Source organism: Lissotriton helveticus, chromosome 9 (genome assembly GCF_964261635.1).
Source record: "Lissotriton helveticus chromosome 9, aLisHel1.1, whole genome shotgun sequence".
Classification (NCBI taxonomy): domain Eukaryota; kingdom Metazoa; phylum Chordata; class Amphibia; order Caudata; family Salamandridae; genus Lissotriton; species Lissotriton helveticus.
The window spans coordinates 176,364,818-176,386,555 of record NC_136070.1 but is presented as its reverse complement, the minus strand read 5'-3'; the positions used below and the strand labels follow the sequence as shown (position 1 = coordinate 176,386,555).

The 21,738-nt window shown below is 46.6% G+C and overlaps 1 protein-coding gene across 1 annotated transcript in view; it reads right to left on the bottom strand.

The window, feature by feature from the left end:
• KLHDC2 (kelch domain containing 2) overlaps nt 1–21,738 on the bottom strand; it is a 151,353-nt gene that overhangs the window by 107,279 nt on the left and 22,336 nt on the right. The window contains exon 2 of the mRNA XM_078659710.1: nt 202–281. Coding sequence (XP_078515836.1) covers nt 202–281 — 80 coding nt within the window. The remainder of the gene's footprint in view (nt 1–201; nt 282–21,738) is intronic.

The window sequence follows — 21,738 nt, the reverse complement described above, 5'->3', positions numbered from 1 at the left end:
CACTGGCTTATTTAAAAATAGTATTTAAAATATATTGCATGGGCACAGTGTTTACCTTACATATCTATTTTGATGTCAATGCTTGCAAAAGCTTCATCAGAAAATTATGCACAGTTAACAAAGGAAAGTGCAAAGTGCAGTACTTTCAACACTTTTCCTGGCATTGTTATTAACTATCTAAATATAAAGAGTCATACATACCATGTCCCTGTTTCAATGTAGTAGATCCATATTTCATCTCTAGGAAGATAAAAATCATAAAGTCCAGTAACTGGCGCATTCTACAAAAACAAAAAACAAACAGAAGACACCCTTTAACGGACACCACAGTAAAACAATAACACACAATGATATCACCCTAACCATATCTAGTAACAATACACCTTATTTTCGTTATTTCAAGCAATTTAGACTTTCTTTCATCTACAACAGCCGGTAGGCACACCTTTCATGCTTATGTGGGTAGCAGAAAGTAAGACTCAATAGAAAACTTGAAGTCTCCTTCATGGTGTGGTATATCAGGCAGTCACCAGACCAAGCACAGTCACCAGATGAAATGTTAATGCTTGTCACGTTCAGGGATGTGGAATTCCTATAGCCCAACGCCCAGGACATATTGCTTGGGGTCAAGGGCAACAAGTTTTGATGTGCATTTTGTCCTTGGGACAAGTAAGACCAACCACTTACTGTAAACTGGCAGCCAAAGGGTTTGTGCTGTATCACATTATGGATCAGGGAACAGCATTGTCTGCAGATAAGGTAATATTTGTGTCCATGTGTTAATGTTATTCAAACTTGTATTTATGGTTCCTTAATGCAAAGCCTTTGTAATTAGGGCGAGAGCTATAAGTAAATGTACACTCACACTGCACTTCTGGCACTGGTTCCAGTATAAACATGTGTACACACATTTTTTTCAAACGTTTAGCAATAAGAGGCTATGTATAATGCTCCCAGAATGCCCTGTGATATTTGCAGAAGCTTGAAAGCAAGACTGATGATTCTCTGTTTTCAAAATAAAATGTCGGAACAAAACATTTCGCTAAACTACTGTAAAATCTTAGGTGTCATTTCTTTGCAGCATCTTTTAGTAAAATGTGTGGATATATACTAGTATTTCCAAATAATATTTATAATGGAAAATCAATGTGACCAGTTTCAATAAGATTATAGGAAACATATCAATATATGACTTGTTTTGCAATGTTTTTTTGTAAAACTTTATTGGTGTGGGAGCTGCCGTGCCCTGACCATTATAAGAAATATTGTCAAAAGCAAAAATAGTTTTGGGTCCCAAATGAACACATTGCCACAGTAGTTCCTCGCACTGAAAAAAACTACGTTGTGTGCCGATATGCTCCTTGTGAAAATGCAGAATGCTGGCACTCACAGTGAAGTAGGAAGGCAGGGAGGGAGGGGGGGGAGAGAGAGAAGAGAGTTCGAGAGAGAGGGAGGGGAGAGATAATTTTAATAAACACAGAAGGTCATGGTTAATGCCAGACCAAATTAAAAGCCCAATTATTAAAGAAAATCTCAAAAGTGCGCCCATTGGTATATGGCCTTGCATTAAGTGCCCAATGAATAGTACTCCTCGAAAATAATTGTGAACTGCAATTTAGCATGAGCAAATCTGCATGTGTAGATTTGCTCATTCTGAAAATCTGAGTGTTTGCAAGTTCACTTTCCCTCCAACTACTTTTTTCCCAACTATAGAAGTATTTTAAAGTCTGCCATTGTCAGGAGTAAATTTCCAACCTTTCCCAGTATGGGACAAGATTAGAGAAGAGTTGGTGAAAACTCTTAAAACCTGCAAGTTAGTAGGTTTGCACAGACTCAAATGTGCCTTCCAACATTGAAACTATTGTTCACCACTACCTTCAGACCCAGTATGTAGATCCATGGAAGTGTGGCGACATAAGGGAATTGCTAGCATTCCAACCATACTAAGGGATGAGCCCAGGCATAATCAGAATGAATATATCAGACCTCTTATTGATGTTGCCGCCATAATTTGTCACTGCATTACATGACACAATAGGGCAACCTTAGCTGAGGAGTGAGGGCCCGAGCACGTCAGAAGGGCAACAGACTGTGAGGCAGCAAAGTGGTGAGCTGCCCCATGGAAATTATCGGGAGGGCTGCCCTGAACAGGACTGGTGACTGCACCAGGAAAGGGGGAGATTAAGTTGAGCAGGGCCACGGCCCTCTCCCTCTTCTAGGCATCCTGGGACTATGAAGAGTATGCTGGCCTGTACCTCCAGAGGACCTTTGTGTGTCATTTCTAGTCTGATGGTGTTTACCCCAGAGCTGCGACATACAGCGGTGCCTTTTAACAGAGAAGGGCGCATGAGGTGACGACCCTGCCAGTGATAAGGTATTCAGAAAAAAGACTGCACCTGGGTGCACGTGGGGCCTCTAGCGGCCCACTGTCACCATGAAATAGAGGGGCACATTGAACGAGAGTTGGCCACGTGCTGGGCTGCAGGCTCAGACATCTGAGGCCTGCCCTGCAATAGAAGTGTAGAAAGTATTGTCCTATGAGAACTGAGGACAGTAGAAATTTCCGTCCATCCGGTAGGCCATGCATACTAACATAGCAACCAAAAAGGGTGCATGACAGAAATTGCAGATACAAGAGAGATCTCCAAAACACAGTGAAGATACTGCGAGAACTATGGCACAGCAGCAGGATGTGTCATTAGAGGTACCACTTCAGGACCTGAGAAAACAAAGACCACCAAGTCTTAGGCCAGGAGCCGGGAGCCCCGGTGCCTTGTGGGCAAACACAAACAAGACATACAATACAAGGCAATCAAAACACAGCAGTTCTCGAGATAAATGTCCGATCTAAAGACACTTGTGGGGAAAACTGATAAATTGCAGCCAAAACTGATAAATTGCAGCCAAAACTGATGTTTAAGCACTAGAGAAATGCGAGAGTGGCGTCTGAAACAGAAACTGAGCCGGGCACAGACGGCACTAATCAGGGGGCCAGGAGTGAACCCAGCTAGCAATTCAGCAGTGTTTGCAGACCATCGATAGCAAGATAGCTCATCTTAACCTCCAGACTGATCACCTCCCAACTAAACTGGATAAACAAGCAACGCAAATGGCAGAAGCAGAGCAGTGTATATCTACAAGCAATGAATCGAGAGTTGGAGGCACGCTCCAGACAGACCAACATACATATAGTGGGGACCCCAGAATCAACCAATCCTGGGAAAATGGAGGTGTATGTCGAAAACATGCTGATGAACATATTCGGACCTGACAACCTATCACGTCTACAGGTAGTTGAGCGAGCCTCACCAATCCCTGGTGATGAGATCTGTTCTGGGAGCCCCTCCCAGGGCAATAATCGCCAAGCTGTTAAACTACACGGACATGGCCCTGCACCTGGCACAAGAACAATGCAACATCCCCTACTGGGGAAACGAGGGGCGTTGTTTCCTGATATTACTACCAATGTTCAGGCTGCCTGAAGAAATACTTGCCCGTCAAAAAAAAGCTACAAAAAGCGTAGATCCCATTTGCCATGTTATATCCAGCTAGGCTGCAGGGCGACTACCAAGGCTAAATGAAGATCTTCACGACACCCCAGGCTGCGCTGGAATATTTCAAAAACACTCCCCACCCCCAAAACAAGATCAGCATGCTCCAGAAGAAGATAATGTGGGAGACTGAAAAGTGGGCAAAGAATAGAAAGATGCTGCAGTCACACCCCCAATTCCTCCTTTTTTTAGGTCAAGCCTAGACAGCGCTTGAGCTGTCTGGAAGATCTGTTGAATGTACTTCGTGGGCTCTGGAAATCAGCCTCAGGACTTTTCTGCTGCCACTTTTCCTTAGGGACTATTTTTTTTCTGTTCAACAGCCTCCATTTAACTGTCTTGATAGAAAACGACCAGTAGATGTCACCAAAATACCAGAACTGCTTTCTGCTTGTTCAACTGGCTCAATTTTAACTGTCTGGATAGAAAACAACAAGAAGAGGTCAGTAAAGTACCAGACTTGCTTCCTGCTTAGGTACTTTATTTTTTTGGCAACAGGGGTGAGTAAAATACCAGAACCACTTTAGCATTCCCTATATTCCAGGCCATAGAAACTTGTCTTCCATAAGCACCCGTAGAAAATAATATTTTTTTCAAATCTTGTCATTTCAGTGACATGACCACCGATGACCCAAATTTTATATTAAAAACAGAGTTTTGGTCTACACTATTTCACGCTGATAGACAATATTTCTCTCCGTGTGTTCCCATACCTGGCTTGTTCCGCAGTTTGGTGCTTAATTTCCCTCCATGTTAAAGAATTGTAGATGTTTAAGCACCCAGGCTAATATACTGCATAGCTAAATACATATAAGGTCCCAAAGGCAAGACCGATTGCATTGAAAATGCTTGTTTTCTTTTCTGTCTCCTTCTCGATACCTTTGCAGCATGTATGGCTGGTGAAGCCCCCCGATTCAATCCAGTAAGAGGAGATGTGGGGAGTGGCCAGTGGATCAGATAAGCATTTTGCCAAACAGACCTGAGAGAATAAGGGTAATAGACATTAGGTCTATAAGATGCCCTATCCCCAGACACTGCTGTTCCTATTTTCCAACTGTCAATCAATCAATCAGAAGTTATTAAGCGTGCTACTCACCCGTGAGGGTCTCATGGCGCGGGGTGGCGTTCGCAGATCTGTTAGCCAAAGAGCCATGTCTTTAAGGTCTTCTTGAAGGTGTTCAGGGAGGGTGCGAGTCTGATGTCTCGTTCCAGGATTTGGCCGCAGTGTGAGAGAAGGATCTTCCTCCTGCTCTGCGGATGGGTGGGGTTTCGGCCAGTGCGAGGTTGGAAGATCGGATGTTTCTTTTGGGTATGTTTAAGTTGATTCTGTCCTTGAGGTATTTGGGTCCGGTGTTGTGTAGGCATTTGTAGGCTTAGGTGAGGATTTTGAAGGTGACCCTTTTCTCCACGGGGAGCCAGGGGAATCTTCGTAGGTGTTGGCTGTGTTCGTACCGGGGGATGCCGAGGACGAGTCTGGCGGCAGTGCTCTGTATCGTCTGGAGTTTTAGGAGTTGGTACTTGTTTATGCCGGAGTAGAGAGCGTTTCCATAGTCCAGGCTGCTGGTGATGAGTGCGTGACTGTCTTCCTTGACTCCGGGGAGATCCATTTGAAGGTCTTGGGGAGGATGCAGAGGGTGTTGAAGCAGCTGGAGGTGACAGCGTTGATCTGTCTGTTCATGGTGAGGGATGAGTTGAATACGATGCTGAGGTTTTTGCCGTGGTCCGAGGGAGTTGGTGGGCTTCCGAGGGCGGTCGGCCACCAGATGTTGTCCCATGCTGAAGGGGTGGTTCCGAAGATGAGGACTTCTATCTTCTCGGTTTTGAGCTTAAGGCAGCTGTTGGTCATCCAGACTGCATCCTCCTACATTCCTTTCTGGAAGTTGAGCCTGGCGGTGGCGGGGTCTTTGGTGAGGGAGAAGATGAGCTGGGTGTCATCGGCATAGGAGACCGTGTTTTCGGACGATGGCTACGAGGGGGGCCATGTAGAGATGTTGAAGAGGGTTGGGCTCAGTAATGATCCCTGTGGGACTCCGCAAGTGATTTCACTGGGATCGGAGAGGAAGGGCGGCAGTCTGATTCTTTGGCTTCTTCCATTGAGGAATGATCGGATCCAATCTAGGGCTGTTCCTTGTATGCCGGTGTGGTGTAGTCTGGCGATTAGTGTGTGGTGAGAGAAGGCGTTGAAGGCTGCTGATAGGTAGAGTATGATGAGGGTTGTGGAGTGGCCTTGGTCCAGGAGGGTGTGGATTTCATCTGTGGCGGCGAGTAGGGAGGTCTCTGTGCTGTGGTTGCTTCAGAATCTGGATTGGGATGGGTCGAGGATGGCATTGTTTTCGATGAATCGTGTCAGTTCCAAGTTGACTGTTTTTTCTGCGACTTTGGCCGCGTAGGGGAGAAGCAAGATGGGCCGGTAGTTCTTGAGGTCAGTGGGGTCGGCTGTCAGCTTCTTGAGCAGGGGCCTGACTTCTGCACGTTTCCAGTCATCTGGGAAGGTGCCTGTTTCAAGGGTGGTTTTGATGGTACGTTGTAGTTCGGGTGCGATGGCAGTGGCAGCTCTGTGGTACATGTGAGGGGGCAGGGGTTGGTGGGGGCCACGGAGTGGATGCCTTTCATGGTTGAGGTGGTGTCTTCATCTGTGATCGACGTCCAGGTGGAGATGGTGGGCTGGCTGTTGCATCTGGGGTATGGGCCGGCTGTGGCGTCAGGTTGACGAAGTTGTCATAGAGGTTTTTGATCAGAGGTGGAAGCAGGTTCCAAGCCTGTCGTAGAGGTCTTGGGACAGAGGGATGTCTGTGGCTTCACTGTGAGGGTTGGTGAATTCCTGGATGACAGTGAAGAGTTCCTTTGGAGTCGGGGGAGTTGGCGAGGATTTTCGTGTGGGTGAAAGTCCTCTTGCTGGTTCTGATTTGGTTGTGGTAGTCCGTCATGGCATCCTTGTAGGTGGTGTAGTTTTTGGGTGTCTTACAATTTCTCCAGTTCTTCTCCAGGCGTTTGCAGGTGCGTCTGGCTTCTTGGAGGTCGGTGGTCAACCAGGCGGCTTTCCTGGGGAGCTGTTTGTCAGGGTTGCATAGCTATGTGGGTTGCTGTGTTCGAAACTCAGGGTTCCAGAAGGTAACCTTTGCCTCTTCGGTTCACGCCTCCTGGACCACAGGTGTGCAACACCTTGCTAGGACTCTATCGGACCATAATCCAGTTTAACTCAATATAGTAATCCCCACACAACTGCCAACACAATTCCTCAGAAAATGTAACATCTCTGCGCTGCTAGATCCAGTATATAAAGAGACCATAAGACTAGCCATTGTAGAATACTTCAAAATCAATCAAGGCTCAGTCGAGGGGGCAGATAACCTTTGGGAAGATTTTAAAGCCCCGACACGGGGAACCTGCTTTAGTACAGAGGCGAGTATACTCAAAAACATTCATGGGCAATAAAAGAAAACCAAACAAACTTTGAAGAGCTGCAGAGGACACTGAAGCACGTGCCTAGCGCAGCCACATTGGCCGCTATCTGAGATCAGGTTACAACTTACAATAAATACTATGGCGGAGCGATGGCGGAGCGGGAGATGTGCTACATGTCCCAGCAAATACGGCGAGAGCATATGGTGAGGCGGCGGCTAGGACGCGTGCTGGCTGCAAATCTAAGACCAGTTAAGGGGCATCAGCCAGTGCTAAAAATTGTGCGGAAAGTTGACAGCGACCGGTAAGATACACATGGGGTACTATCTGCCTTTCAAGAATTCTGAGGATTAGTATGCCACTAGAGAGTTGTCTGCACCCGAGGACATTAGAGCTTATTTAGAAGACATAGCCTTAGTGTGGCTGGTTCAGCCACAGAAGGAATACCTATCACAACCCATAACTGTAGAAGAAATATGCAGGGCAGTCCGCTCCCTAACAAATGGGAAGGTGCTGGAGCAAAATGGCTTAAATGGTGAGTTTTACAAGGAGTTCCCCGACTTGCTGCCACCCCACCTTTTAGAGATGAAGACACTTCCCCCTCTCCCCCCCCCCCCCCAACTCTACATGAGGCACTTATGGTAGCGCTCTTGAAGCTGGATGAACAGCTGGATGGATGCAAATCACTCCGTCCCCTCGCATTCATTTTTTCCATAATCAAATGTATTGATTTTAATACGAACACACAATAGCCTGACGGAGTACATATCAACCCAGTATATTTATTGTGTTTTACGCACCACATAATTTACAACACTGAAAAATGTAGATACATTTCCAACCAGAGAACACAATTAGCACAATTTCATACAGTTCATTCCATATAACCCAGCCGCTACCCCACACCCTATCTGATTTCCCCGGGCAGCCCCTTGCTTCATAAACCTGTTTCACCAGTCTACAACCCTGCGCCACTCTGTCACCGAGGGGAGCGTGGGGTGTTTCAATTTGGTGGCTATATTTTTTGCCACTATAAGATTTGGTGGCTATATTTTTTGCCACTATAAGAGCCGTGCCCAGGAATATCTTGTCTGCTCGTGATCCTCCCAGACCCTCCATAAGCAGCAGGAGGAGAACCTGTGTGACGAGAGGTGTGTGGGGGACCTACCATCCCAGTACCTTGGTGAGTTCTGTGGGTATAGTCATCCAAAACCTAGCTATCGCCGTACATGACCATAACATATTATAAGTCGGGGAGCCGTCGCGCAGCGAGGGCAGGCTGGGCTTTACAAAAGGCTGACTTGGCTAGTCAGGCCAGTGCGAGATGAGCACAATATAGATAGTATGCTTGGATTAGTCTTAAACTGGAAGAAATAGTTATAACCCGACGGGCCATAAGGGCATTCCGCTAGAGGTTGTCCTCCAAGGGTCCCATGCCACGTTCCAAACGTGTCTTGAGATAGTCTAGTGCAGGGGATACATTGATAACAAGTGTGCAATAGATTGGGAAACACAGCCCTTCCCCAGTGCCCCCGTCAGGCTCTTGGCCTCCAGTGGACTGAACTCCGGGATGGTGGTGTCTGCCGGGACGTGGGTGGTGAGCACATGTCTCAGCTGCCAGTATTTATAAAATTGTTGAACTCACTGAGGTCCTGGGCTGGGAGATTCCTCTTAACCCACTGAATGTACTCCTGGGGGTCCCGAGGGGCTTGACGGCTCCAGGACAGACAAACTCTTTCTGAACACAGCCATGATGGTAGCCAAGAGGGACATTGCGGCAAACTGGCTGAACCCGACTGCGCCCACCATGACACGATGGCACAGGGGGTGGATTGGTGTGCGGCACAGGAAAAGCCCTTGTACGAAGCCTGGGGATGCTCAAAGAAATATCGCAGAATGTGGGGCAAATGGCTGGGGGTGATAGAGGACTGACATTCCCCATGGGCGGCTGTGGGCCCGTGGTGGGTGCTACTCTGTTGTCTTTCATGTTCTAAGAATATCCAGGATGTATTCGATGCCATAACGACTCCATGTTTCTGCTGTGCATTGATGTCTTTACTAGCTGCTGGCCATCGGTTTTCTTTTTGTTTGCGGTTTCACAAAAATCTATAAAATTGGTTATAAAAAAAAATTGTGTGGGGTCGATCGTGTATGTTTTCTGCAGTTTCCTGAAAGGCGTATTTGGTTCCCAGACCAAGTATCTCCCAAGTGTGATATACCTATAATGTCCCACCTCCCTAATCCCTCCAATGTGGCCACCTCTTTAAACCAGGTGCTCTATCAGAGGAAGGTCCGTAGTGTCAGCTTTGCGTTCCAACATATCTGTCCAAGTGCAGATCTCCATGCAGGGAAAACGCTCCGGTCACTGCTAGAATGGAGTTGGGGATCTTGGGACACCCTAAGGAAGCTAGCTCCAGTTGGTATGATGGGTCTGACTACCCTCCTAAGAACCAGTCTTTAATTACCAAGAGTTGGTGGCTAGGTAATAGTAATAAAAATTGGACATTCATAGGCCACCATCATAGGGAGCGCGCTGACAGTGGAGAAGAGTGGTACAAAAGGGGGTGGTGATGGACGGAGCATCTGAACCAATCAAACACTCACACCCAGTCAACAGATCTGGGTTTAATCCATCACCGTTCTTTAGCCCACTCGGCCACCCCAGTTCAGACATGGCCATATCCAAATCAGTCTGACCCTGTGCCTTAGGGGAACAGTCCAGCCCGAACTGCCAAGCCATGCCTTCCCTGGACCGGAAACAAGCTTCCGAGGACCGGTTTCTGGCATTTCAGCCGTCTTCAGCCCGGCTTGCTTGAATCCAGTGGCAAAGTGAGCAAGGGACTCACGTCTGAGCATACCCTGCCAACTTATGGCGAACAAAGTGGTGAAGAGCCACATGGTCTCTGGACCCACCCCAAATGAATAAAGCAGCCAGTCTATGTAGGGTCAGAATTCAATGACGTGACAGGCAGAGTGAGAGGTTCTTTAAAACAAAGGAATCCGGGAAGGATCATCATTTGTATTCCTCTCGTTAATTAATACTGATGCACATATTTTGGCGAGAACCCTAGCTGGCAGACTCTAGACCTTAAACTATGATCCTTCCCGACCAATTGGGTTTCATGCCCGGGCGCTCCACTGCGCATAACTTATGAACTATTTTGGGCTATTACATCAACTGAACCCAGATCTAGAGGCAGTAGTGGTATTATTAGATGCCGCCAAAGCCTTCAATTCTAGAGAATGGTCATAAAGGTTTACTGTCTTAAAAAGAATGGGTTTACCTGAGCATTTCCTCAAATGGGTGCAACTGAGATGCCCACTGTCTCCAATTCTGTTTACTTTGGCACTAGAGTCGCTTACCTGTAGAATTCGGCAGCAGCACACGGAGGCGGCATTAAGATTTTGACAGAGACCGATTGGCACATGGTTATATGCACACGACATGGCCCGATAAGTTCGCAACCCCACACAACACTTGGCGACACTACTCAGGGGAAATGCACGGTTTGAGGGACATTTTGGCTTGGGTACCAAGTTGGTGATACTGCTGGCACAGTGGACAACACAGCACATATTAGATTGTCCGCCAGACAGGAACTCAGAACCAGTGAAATATCTAGGGGTGTAGATAGACAGGTACTCGAAGAGTGATCCGCGAAAACAATGGAAGGGCATAGGACGGTCAAGTTGAGAGGTGGAATAAGATGCCACTCCCTAGTGGATAGGGAGGCAATCATGAAGATGATCATATTTCCAAGTTTTCTCTACTTGTTCGGCAATGTAGCTACAGTGCTTTTGCAATCCTTTTTTAAGACACTACGCACACATCTGATCATACTAGCTTAATTAAAAAAGTAAACAGCCTCGTATCAGGTAGGATACTAGGACACAACCATACACACACAAGGCGGTTTTGGAGTGCCTGAAAAGTATCTCTATAATCTTTGTGCTCAAGCTCAATATGCACACTAATGGTATTACCCCCAAAAATGCATGCCACGTCTGACGGTTGAGGCCAGAGACGCTCATCCATTTCTGCTATTTTACCACATTGTCGTGTCAATATACCCCGCCCAGCAATAAACTTCCACTATATGCCCGACGCTTCCTTTCAGCCACCACCCGGTCTTTTCGGTAACACAGGAAACAGATTCACTTGCTATTTTTAGGAAGGTGTGTTTGGAGACAATGGTGGATATATATACCCTGGGGGAACATTTCTAGAGCCAACTGACCTGTTACTGCTCCCGACAACAGGGTGAGCACCCCACATGCCACTGAACATTTTACAACCTCAAGGCACAAAGGTAGCAAGAACAACTTTGCTACAACGCTTCACATTAATTTCCTACTAAACAAAACCATGAGGCTTTCAATGTGCATGAAGAACTATCTGCATTTAGGTAATTAATTGGGCATGTTAACCTCTCAGCGAAACGTGCACAGCGAAGCAGTAAAGAAAGGCATTGATTCAAGCTCACAATCCCCATTTTCAAAAGAAATGACATAAAATAGATGCTTGCTCACTGAGGAACCACATGCCGTGGAGTCTTTCAGATTACCTAGGTGCATGGTCACTTTTGGGGCCTGCATACTTTCATTCAGTCACAAACTGTTGTTCATCCTGCAACTATGTGTCCACCAGTACTACAGGGGATACTGCAGGGGGTGCAAACCGCACCCTGAACACAGGCGTTGCAAATCCGTGTTAACCCGGGAAGAGAGTTTCTCCACACATTTGTCAAGCAGGCCATTTGTAGAGAGTCGGCATTTGTGACAATCTGCAAGGGCCTTTCAAGGAGGGGAGAAATAACGTAGCAGGGCCCAAATGACCGCTAACACCACGTGCAGCAGTATTTTTTTCTATCATATCTAAAAACTGTTGCAGCTCAATAGCACTGTAAATAGGTCATGTACATTCACACATCTTGTATGCACCCAGGCAACGTTTTAACTGAAGGGCTTCTCAACCGCACTGCCAGCAAGATTTATGTCTCTCAGACAGTAGGTACTGGCTTGCCTTTTGTGGTTTCGTTTCTCATTGACGAATCAATCATAACTCTTTGATGGCCCCCACCCTTGATAATAGTGGTTACTGCCCTCCGAGTACTGCAATTGTAGCAAGATGTACAATTTTCCTAGCAATTCAAAAAAATCTCAAATTCCATGCAATAAATGTGCAATTCATCTTGCTTCTTAGCGTCTGTAAGATTACAAACACCGATGAACACAATGCGAGTAAATGCAAAATAAAATGGATTTATTTTTTATTGAGTCTTACAATATATTTCAAAACTCGTGTTTCTCGGTTTATGTCTTATAAGTTGCCCCATGGATAGTATCCTGCCACAGATGAATGTCTCTTGCACTGGGGCAGAGTTATACCGTGATATTATACAATTGTGCAAATCAGGTAATATGTCATTTACCTCGTTATTGTGCAATTCAATTGCAATACTCCACGTCCCATGTTACTCTCCAATGTGTGCTGCTTTTGTCCTCCCTCACCCAATCCATGTTGGTTTCCCTGCTCTTGTTGCCTCCCAATCCCATCGTTGTTTATAAGCATTTTATTTTATATTTTGAGGGGGGGGGAGACAGCCAGCAAATGGCATTGCTTTTGTTTCCCCATCGGCTGCCATTAGATAGTTCTCTCCTAATCGAAGTCCGGTTGACACTTATTAATCTCTATGTCTCTCAATATGGGTCACTGTTTTTATGGTTACGCAATGCGGAAAAATGGCACTCTCATTGAATAACCCGCTGCTATTATTATTGTCATGCGGTATGAATCTTCTTTCCATATTATGTGAGGCTAGCATCAATCACATTTTGTGTGTTTTTAACATCTGTCAGTGATTTTATTGTTATAAGATTTGGTCAGGTGGCTCTCTCAAAGTTTAACTTACTGCTTCTAGTAATTGTACTAGAACCTTATGAGTTACTTTCCCCAATCTGAAGTTTGAATTTTACTTCCCGACCCTTGTGTATTTTAACTTGTGTTAAATGGCTGTTAAATGGCTGTTGTGGTAGGTTTCATTGGTTGGACTGTACCCCTCATCACCTGATTTAGTACCAGCAGCTAGACATGGGCCAGGTGCACTGTAACTTTATCACCCTCCAAATGAGGATTGTTCCATTCGCCAGGAATTGTACTTGAACTTCTCTGCCTTACCACGCCACCACTACTCATCGGTTTTTCTTTGGCACTAGCGCTTTGTGTGACTTGGACAGCATAAAATAATACCAGTAGGATTTTCTAATTATTATGATGTCATAATCTATGTGTGATGTCATATTTTGTTTTGTAATGCATATACCTATGTTGACGGTATTGGAGGACATTAATCTTAATGGTATTTAGAAACAGGACTGCCGGTTGCTTTTAAATAAATGGATGCAAACTTCGTTGCGGAGTGAGGCTTTTTCTCTTTGTGAAAGGAGGATGTTTGGTATATATTTTGTTTTGTAATGCATATACCTATGTTTAACGGTATTGGAGGACATTAATCTTAATGGTATTTATTCTGTCTGTCCAAGAAATGTACCTTCTCCTCCAAGTCTCCCTTATTTCAGCTAACAACTGAGCGTAGTTGGAGGCGTGGCCACGGAGGCGACCAAGATGGCTGCCTCCGCTTGAAGCTCCGCCGGTCGGGCTTCTGAAACTCCATCTAGCCAGGATATAAGGACATCCTCCCCACAGCAGACTCTCTCCATTTGCCATGGACACTTGGCGCAGCGGACCGGAGCCCCGCAAGACGATGGCGGTGACGAGATGCCCTGGTGCTGAGCGATCCTCGGCAGTGCGGCCTTCCTGCCCTCTCCCGTGACGATCCCTACTGAATCTGGCTCCGCGGGGAGTGCTGCCTTGGTGGGGGCCCGCGCTGCCCGGTGCACTTTCCCTCGGCTCGCTGGGCTTTTCCACCCTCCCCCAGCACCTCTCGCGGTGGCTCCCAGCTTGGTCCCGGCTGTCGGGACGTGCTTGCGACCTCTCCGGCCTTCTGTGTGCTCCTGCGCTGGGGCCTGGATTTTGGGCTGCGGCGTTTGGCGGGTTGGGTTGGCTTGTGGACCCCGCGCAGCCTGATTGGGTGCGACAGTGGCGGTGGGCCCTACCGTACGTGCACGCACTTCTGCCACCCCGCTGCTCCCTGGGGCACTCTTCGCCTTCTTACAGCCAGACCTGCCTTCTATTGAACTGCGCCTGGGAGGAAGATACCAGTGGCCCCCGCCCTGATCCCGAGCCGTCTGCTCCCATCCTGACCTGTTGCCCGGTTTGGCCGTGTTCTCCCCCGCATCGATGTTGCAGGCTAGGAGCACGCCACACACGCGGGTGGGCTCCGCCAACTACCTGGATTGGGGTCTGAAACGCTCCACAACCATTTACCCTGCCAACAGATAAGGGTTCATATCATTGGCCCTGCAGCTGTGGGGAACATTCCACCAAGACGCCTCTACTTTTGACTACACTCTTCTGGGGCCCTGCCATTTTCCCAGAGCTGTCTCTTTTGCGTTAGCTTTGCTATTGGTGCCTGCCTGTTCTACTACGAGTGCTTCCATTGCGCCTGCCCTGGTGATTGAGTTGGCTGAGCTCATACTTGTCTGCCCTCTCTCGGAGTCCTCGTGTGCTCCTCCGCGAGGCCTATTCCTCTGAATCACCGGTGCGCTTTTTGGCCGCGACCTTGCTACACAGCCATCACTTCCCCTCTCTTGCACAGCATCATGGGGAAAAGAGACCTTAACCAACGTAAATTGAGCTTCGACAAAACTCCCGGTCCCACCTCAGAGGCGCCCCCTGGTACGTCCACTGGCACTATGGATTCCAGCGACCATAAAGGCGCGCCTTCTCTAGTTACGGCTTTGATGAGGGCCGGCTTGAAGTCGCTCGACAGCCGATTTGATAGCCTCAACCAAAAATTGGCGGAGATGGGGTCTAAGGTGCAGGTTCACGACCGGTGATTGGATGTGGCGGAGGCTAGGGTCTCGGATATAGAAGACAGCGATTCGGCCTCGTTGAAACAACTGTAACGCGTAGAGAAAATCCTCAGGGACGTGGCCATCAAGAATGAGAATTTAGAGGCCCACAGCCGACGTAATAATATTCGCATCCTTGGCGTGGCGGAGACGACATCCACTGAACGTATGGACACTTTTGTGGAAAAGTTGCTCATTTAGTTGTTTGGCAGGGACGCGTTCACTCAGGACTTTGTTGTAGATCGTGCCCATAGATCGCTGGGGCCCCGTCCTCGGCCTGGACTGCCTCCACGTCCTATCATTGCAAGACTCATGAACTTTCAGGATAGAGACGCTGCTCTTCGTGCAGCCCGTGAACTGGGTGATATTCGGTGGCAGGGCAACAAGTTGGCTTTTTTTCCTGACTTCACCATCATGGTCCAGGAGGCGTGGCGCAAATACAATGGTGACAAGGCAACCTTGAGGAATCTTGGCCTCAAATATGGAAGGCTTTATCCTGCACAGTTGAAAGTGGATGTTGCAGGACGGTTTCGTATCTTTGATTCCCCCATGGAGGAACAGTAATTCTGCCGGGAGTATAAGAAGAACGGTTCTGGGGCGGCTGCCGGTCAGAGATCGAACTCTCCATCTCAGGGGGGGGCTCTCAGAACAGTGTTGACCTCTTTTCTGATCCAGTGACTGGTTGATTGTTCATTGCTGCATGTCTCTCAGTTCTGCTGTGTTGCAAATCATCATGTTTTCTCCTATTCACCTGTAACATGTCTGATTGGTATGCCTGACCATCGTGGCGTTGTTGCGCCCCATGGCGAATGCCACATGTTCTCTGATTGCAATGGTTCTTTTTGGGAATGCTTTTTTCGCTCCTACTGTGTTCGTTACGTGTGTATTGCACTCGTACCTTATCATGATCATTTGGGTTAGCCTCTTAGGGATCTGTGAGAGGTTGCGTGGTGGGTGGGGGTTGGGACTCTGGTTCTTTTTTATTGCTTATGTTTGTATCACTGATTATTATGTTCTTTGGGTACGTTGGAGATGCGTGCATTATGGCTTAGTTTTGATCTTGATCCTTCGATGGTTGAGCTAGGATTACAGCCCGGTCCAGCCGGGCTTTCTTTGATGTCTTGGGACGTTAGAGGGCTTAATAACACCAAGAAACGTAGACAGGTGCTTAATTATATCGTTAGACACAACATTGACATTGTATTTCTGCAGGAGACTCATTTGTCCTCTCCAGACTCTTCGCACATTGCTAGAAGTTGGGGCTCCCATCGCTTTTTCTCCAATTACAGCAGGTATTCCAGAGGGGTTGCCATATTCATACATAAACGCGTCCCATTTGCACTGTCCAAGACCATAACGGACGTGGAGGGTCGAACTTTGATTATCACAGGAACCCTTATGGGACAAAGTCTCGCTGGTCAGGGTCTACGGCTCAAATGTGGACTCCCCTGCTTTTTTCAATGATTCACAGGTGTGCCTTCTCACATTCGACCCAGGTCTGTTGATTATTGGGGGCAACTTTAATTTGCTATTAAATCCTACTAGAGACAGCACCTCCTCCACTCCTGATACTAAACCCCGATCCCGTACGGTTCTTCTCGATTTATGTTCTCACTTCTCATTAATTGACATTGAGACTAAACTACATCCACACCTACCGGACTTTACCCACTATTCAGGGTTTCACAACACCTGGACCAGAATAGATTACTGGCTCCTTTCTCCTGGGGTCGCTGGGTGGGTGGACGGGCTACTCACATTCCCACGTACACTTTCGGACCACTCTCCCATAGTCCTTAAACTCAATATCCCCAGACCAGGTGGCTATGAGAGACAATGGCAGTTTCCTGGGAAGGCGTTATTAGATCCAGTTTTTACAGAGGAAGTCCAGCAAGCGATTGACGACTACTTCGAACTTAATACAGGGTCAGTGGATACTTGGGCGGTTCTCTGGGAAGGGTTCAAGGCCTACATCCGTGGTGTCTGCATTGCCAAACACGCGGGGGTGTTGAAGGATATACGGTTGACATTGTCCCGTGTCGAGAAGGATACTGCCGATCTCGATAGGGAGTTGATGGTCACTCCCTCCAGAGCGAATGAAGCTAGGCGTCTGTCACTGATGATGGACTTTAGAGATGCGTCGGACCGGGATTTACTGTTCCTCAATAGGCAATCCGTCGTGCATCGATACGGCGAAGGTGAAAGACCCAGTAGGTTATTGGCTCATACACTCCACCCCCCTTGTAACGCATCGTAAATCACCGAAATCGTCAGCCCGCAGGGAGATTTGCTGCATACCACTCCAGAAATTTGTGACACCTTCTTTTCCTATTATAAAACTCTATGCAGATATGCAGGATCAAGGTGCTTATCTCGCCGAGATTGCTATGGTCTATATAGAAAAGCACATGCAGGATTTTTTGGCTATCCCCATTACTCAGGACAGCATAGTAGAGGCTATTGACACGTTGCGGGGTTCGTCGGCACCCGGACTAGACGGCTTTTCCGCCAAGTTTCATAAAGCCTACAAGGATGTCTTGGTCCCACGGTTAGTGGAGGTTTATGCTGAGGCGCTGGAGGTGGGCTGCTTGCCTCCTACATTTCGAGAAGCGGTAATTATTCTGCTATCCGCCTGTCACTATTGATGGAGGCTATCATCTCCCCGGGACAGTCAGGCTTTGTGCCGCATTGTTCAACTTCCTTAAATTTGAGGACTCTGTTCACGGTTTGACACAGAATTGATCCTTCCACCCCGGCTGCCGCTGTCCTTCTCGACGCGGAGAAGGCATTTGATTCCCTTGAGTGGCCCTTCTTCTTGTCCATCATGAGATGCATGGGTATGCCGGAATGTTTCGTTTCTACAGTGGCTCTATTATATACTGAGCCTACCGCTAGATTCTAGACTGCGCCTGAATGGCACCATCACTGATCCTTTTTCCTTGTCTTGAGGCGCGCGCCAGAGATGCCCTCTATCCCCATTGCTTTTTATTCTAGCGATGGATCCCCTGGTCTGTCATTTTCAAGAGAAACACCTACACCGAGGGTTACAATTCCGCACCGGCCCTCTCTTAATTTCACTGTATGCCGACAAAACGATTTTATATGTCAGGATGCCCCAACTTAATCTTGCACCTCTGATCTCAGAAATAATTTGCTTTGGCAAATTCTCTGGTCTCAACATCAACTGGCATAAGTCAGTTATCTTTCCGCTCACCTCCAGCACGTCCGATTGCTCCTTCCCCCTAGAATGGTGCCATGATGCGGGGAAGTACTTGGATGTTCATATCAATCTCGACACCGCCACCATGATTAGATTGAACTATGGCAGTGCAATCAGTTTATTGGAGACCCAGATAGAGAGATGGTTACGTCTTCCATTATCCATGGCGGGGCGAATAGCCATAATTAAAATGATTGTCCTCCCACGGTTCCTATACCTTTTTACCAATATTCCGGTCCCGCTCACCAAAACCTTTTTTTCACAGTTGCGTTCTTTATTATTGCGCCTGGTATGGGGAGGTAAGACTCCGCGGGTCAACTGGCGGGTGCTGACTCTTCCTTATGAAAGAGGAGGCTTCGGGGTCCCCGATTTTTATCTATATTTCCTAATAGCACAATGTTCCTACGCACACTCCTGGTTCCATCCAGACGCGCGTATCCTATATTTGAAACCAGAGGCTGATTTGGTGCTCCCTAGACTCCTTTCCACTGTCCTCCCTACTGATTTCCCGCATAACCCTCGAGACATACAGACTGTCTCGACCACCTGTTGGGCCTGGAACAGATTGCGCAGAATACTGGATCTCACCCAGCTATATTCACCGGCCTTGCCATTGCCCAATCCTGTTTGGTTCCCGATCACGGGGGAGATAGTGGTCAAGCTCACATTGGATAAATTTAACATTCACACTATCGGTGACCTCTTCCCTGAGGGCCACGCCTTTTCCATTTCAGAAGACTCCCGATTTTCCGAGCGCTCTTTCATGGACACCTTTATCTTGACACAATTACGATCCATGCTCCGGGCCTTGTTTGCTAGCTTCCCACTGACGCTCCTTATCCAACATCCCACTGGGGCACATATGGTCTCTAAATTATACAAATTGTGCAGTGATTCAATTCCAGTTTCTGACTCCGGGGTGCGCACTGCATGGGAGGAGGATCTGGGCAAACCTATCATAGACGACCAATGGGAGCAATGCTGTAGAGCTACCAAAGAGGTTTCCCTAAATAGTAGGCACAAACTCCTTCATTTCAAGTTCCTCCGCAGGCTGTGCCATACTCCAGCACGCTCACACTGAATTGACCCTGGTCGACCCCACCACTGTCCAAAATGCAAAGCTCCCTTTGCCGACTTTGCTCACCTCTCTTGGACATGCCCCAACCTTCATGATTATTGGTCTCAGATACATGGGGCCCTGGGGGACATTTTAGGCATGCAGCTGGTTCCCACTCCCGAAATTGCTTTACTGGGCTATGTCGCCAACTTCCCTCGAGCTGTCAGAAAACTCGCTGCCTTAGGCTTCTTGTTAGCCAAGAGGGAAGTCGCTTTGCTATGGGGTGGTAGGCGATCCCCAACGTTGAAATCATGGCTTGGTAGTATGGCTTTTTGCAGCATTAATTGTGAAGAATACTCTGCTCAGATCCCTAGTGCGTCCAGGTCGGTGGACATTTGGGGCCTATACAGGACCTATATTGCCAAGGACAACGCCGATCACCAGTCACAACCAGAGAGTGGTATTGTCCCCGAGGGGGTCGGCTGATATGGTATTGGATTGCAAACTACTTACATATAAGCTCTCTGATTGGCCCCCCCCCTTTTTTTTTTTCTTCTTCTTCTTGACACTCTATCCTCAGGTCTCTTTATGACTTTCAATGGCACTACTACGCTGCCGGTGATGGCCCTGGCTATTCATGTATCACAGTGTTACCGTAAAATTTTCTGATGTTTTATTTATGTCTACATTGGCACCGCCTTCTGCCTGTTTGACGTTCCTAAACTCCTCCACATGTTAGAATGTATTTTGTAGTGCACGCTCTTCTTACTGCCATTACCCTCATGCTCTACCATGTATCGCACATTTTGTTTCTGTACATTTGATTGAAAAGGGAAAATAAAGTCTAAAAAATAAAAAAACAAAAACAACTGAGCATGGTTTGCACTAAACTTGTCCAATATCTTAGGGTGCATTTCATTACCTTAATATTTTAATGTGTTGATTTGCAGATGTAAAAGAGTATGCCATTTCCAGGTTTTATACCTCCTTCCAGGGAAGTGTTATGTTTAACACTTCCTATTTCTCATAGTTTATAACCGATATTTTTTTTAAGTAATTAAATGTGTTCAATTACTCCTAGCAGGAAGGGGAGGCATCAGGTAATCCCAAGGTGAGCAGGACATTGTCTGCATACAAATTGTTTTTATTTTCTTTCGACCATAATCAAATCCCCTTAAAATTAGTCTACTGCATGAACTGATATACGAAGGGTTCAATAATCACGGCAAAGAAGGGGGAGAACAGCAGGCACTCCTGACGAGCATCTCTATGCAAGGACAGAGATTCTGAAAGGTGACAGATAACAGCTATCATTGCCACTGGATGAACGCAGTTGGAAATCATTGTCAACGTATTTTGAGACAAAACCCATGCCCATTAGGACAATGCGCCAAGAGAACCAGTCCACCCAATCAAAGACCTTTTCCCTATCTAATGATAACAAAATACCAGATATCCACTCTTAATTACCCTTTTTGGCAAATTGGGGCCGTCTCTCGCACACTCCTGTGTGCTTGCCTATGTTGAATAAACTCAATTTGGTCTGGATATACCATTAAGGGAACGGATGGGTAGGTATTTTTGTGAAAAACATCACATGCATTTTGAGCAGAGTGATGGCCCAGTAAGATCCTTTCCTGGTTTGAGATGACTGTAATTAAAGCTTCCCTGACACTTCTAGTGATAGACTTATTTTGAGTACAATAGTTAAATAGGTCACTCAATTTAGGGTCAGCTTAGTAGCAAGTCTTATAAAAAGAAATCCCTTAAAGCCATCATGGTTTTCTGTTTTATTGTGTTCCAGGGTCTTTATTGCTACTTTCACTTCTTCTACTTTTGTGGGTGCCACACGTATATCTTTTTGTTGTCACTGCAAACATGGGAAGCAAACTTTTTCTATTTATTGTTACTGTTGCATTGGGTATTGGCTTAAAGAGAAAAACAGCTGTTTTAGACAACACATTTTTCTTCTTTAGCTAAGAGCACTCTTATCTGTCCCTGGAGTAAATCCTCTAAATACACTCGTTTGGTCCATAATAATTTTGCTAAATATGTGCCTACATTATCCCTGGCAACTTACGCCATTCTTTAGTTTTTACCTGCGCTTGTGAAATCTCTTGTATTAAATATATCTTGAAAGTGATTTGCAATCCTACTTTCACTTCGTATTGTTCCTTGTGCTTGTCACTTTACTTTTCCTCGTTGTAGGTATTCTATTTCCTGTTCTTCCATGTGTGTGTTTTTCTTATCAGTTTCCTATCTGTAAAGTACTGTTGTTCATCCTTTTTAGTGGAACTTGTTTTAAGCGTCTCAAGCAACGATTGGGAAAACAAGTAAAAAACAAGAGCCATATATCCGCTTTAAAAGTTACAGGTATCAGGTTTCATGTTTACTCCTGCTTTTACCTTGCTTCTTTTTCAATATGCTTGTTTTTAAATAGTTTAAACCCACCCCTCCAACACCAGCATTAACAGCTAGGACTTTTAACATTTGTATTCTTTTTTTTCCATGTTCAGTGATATTTAAAGTAAAGTCCA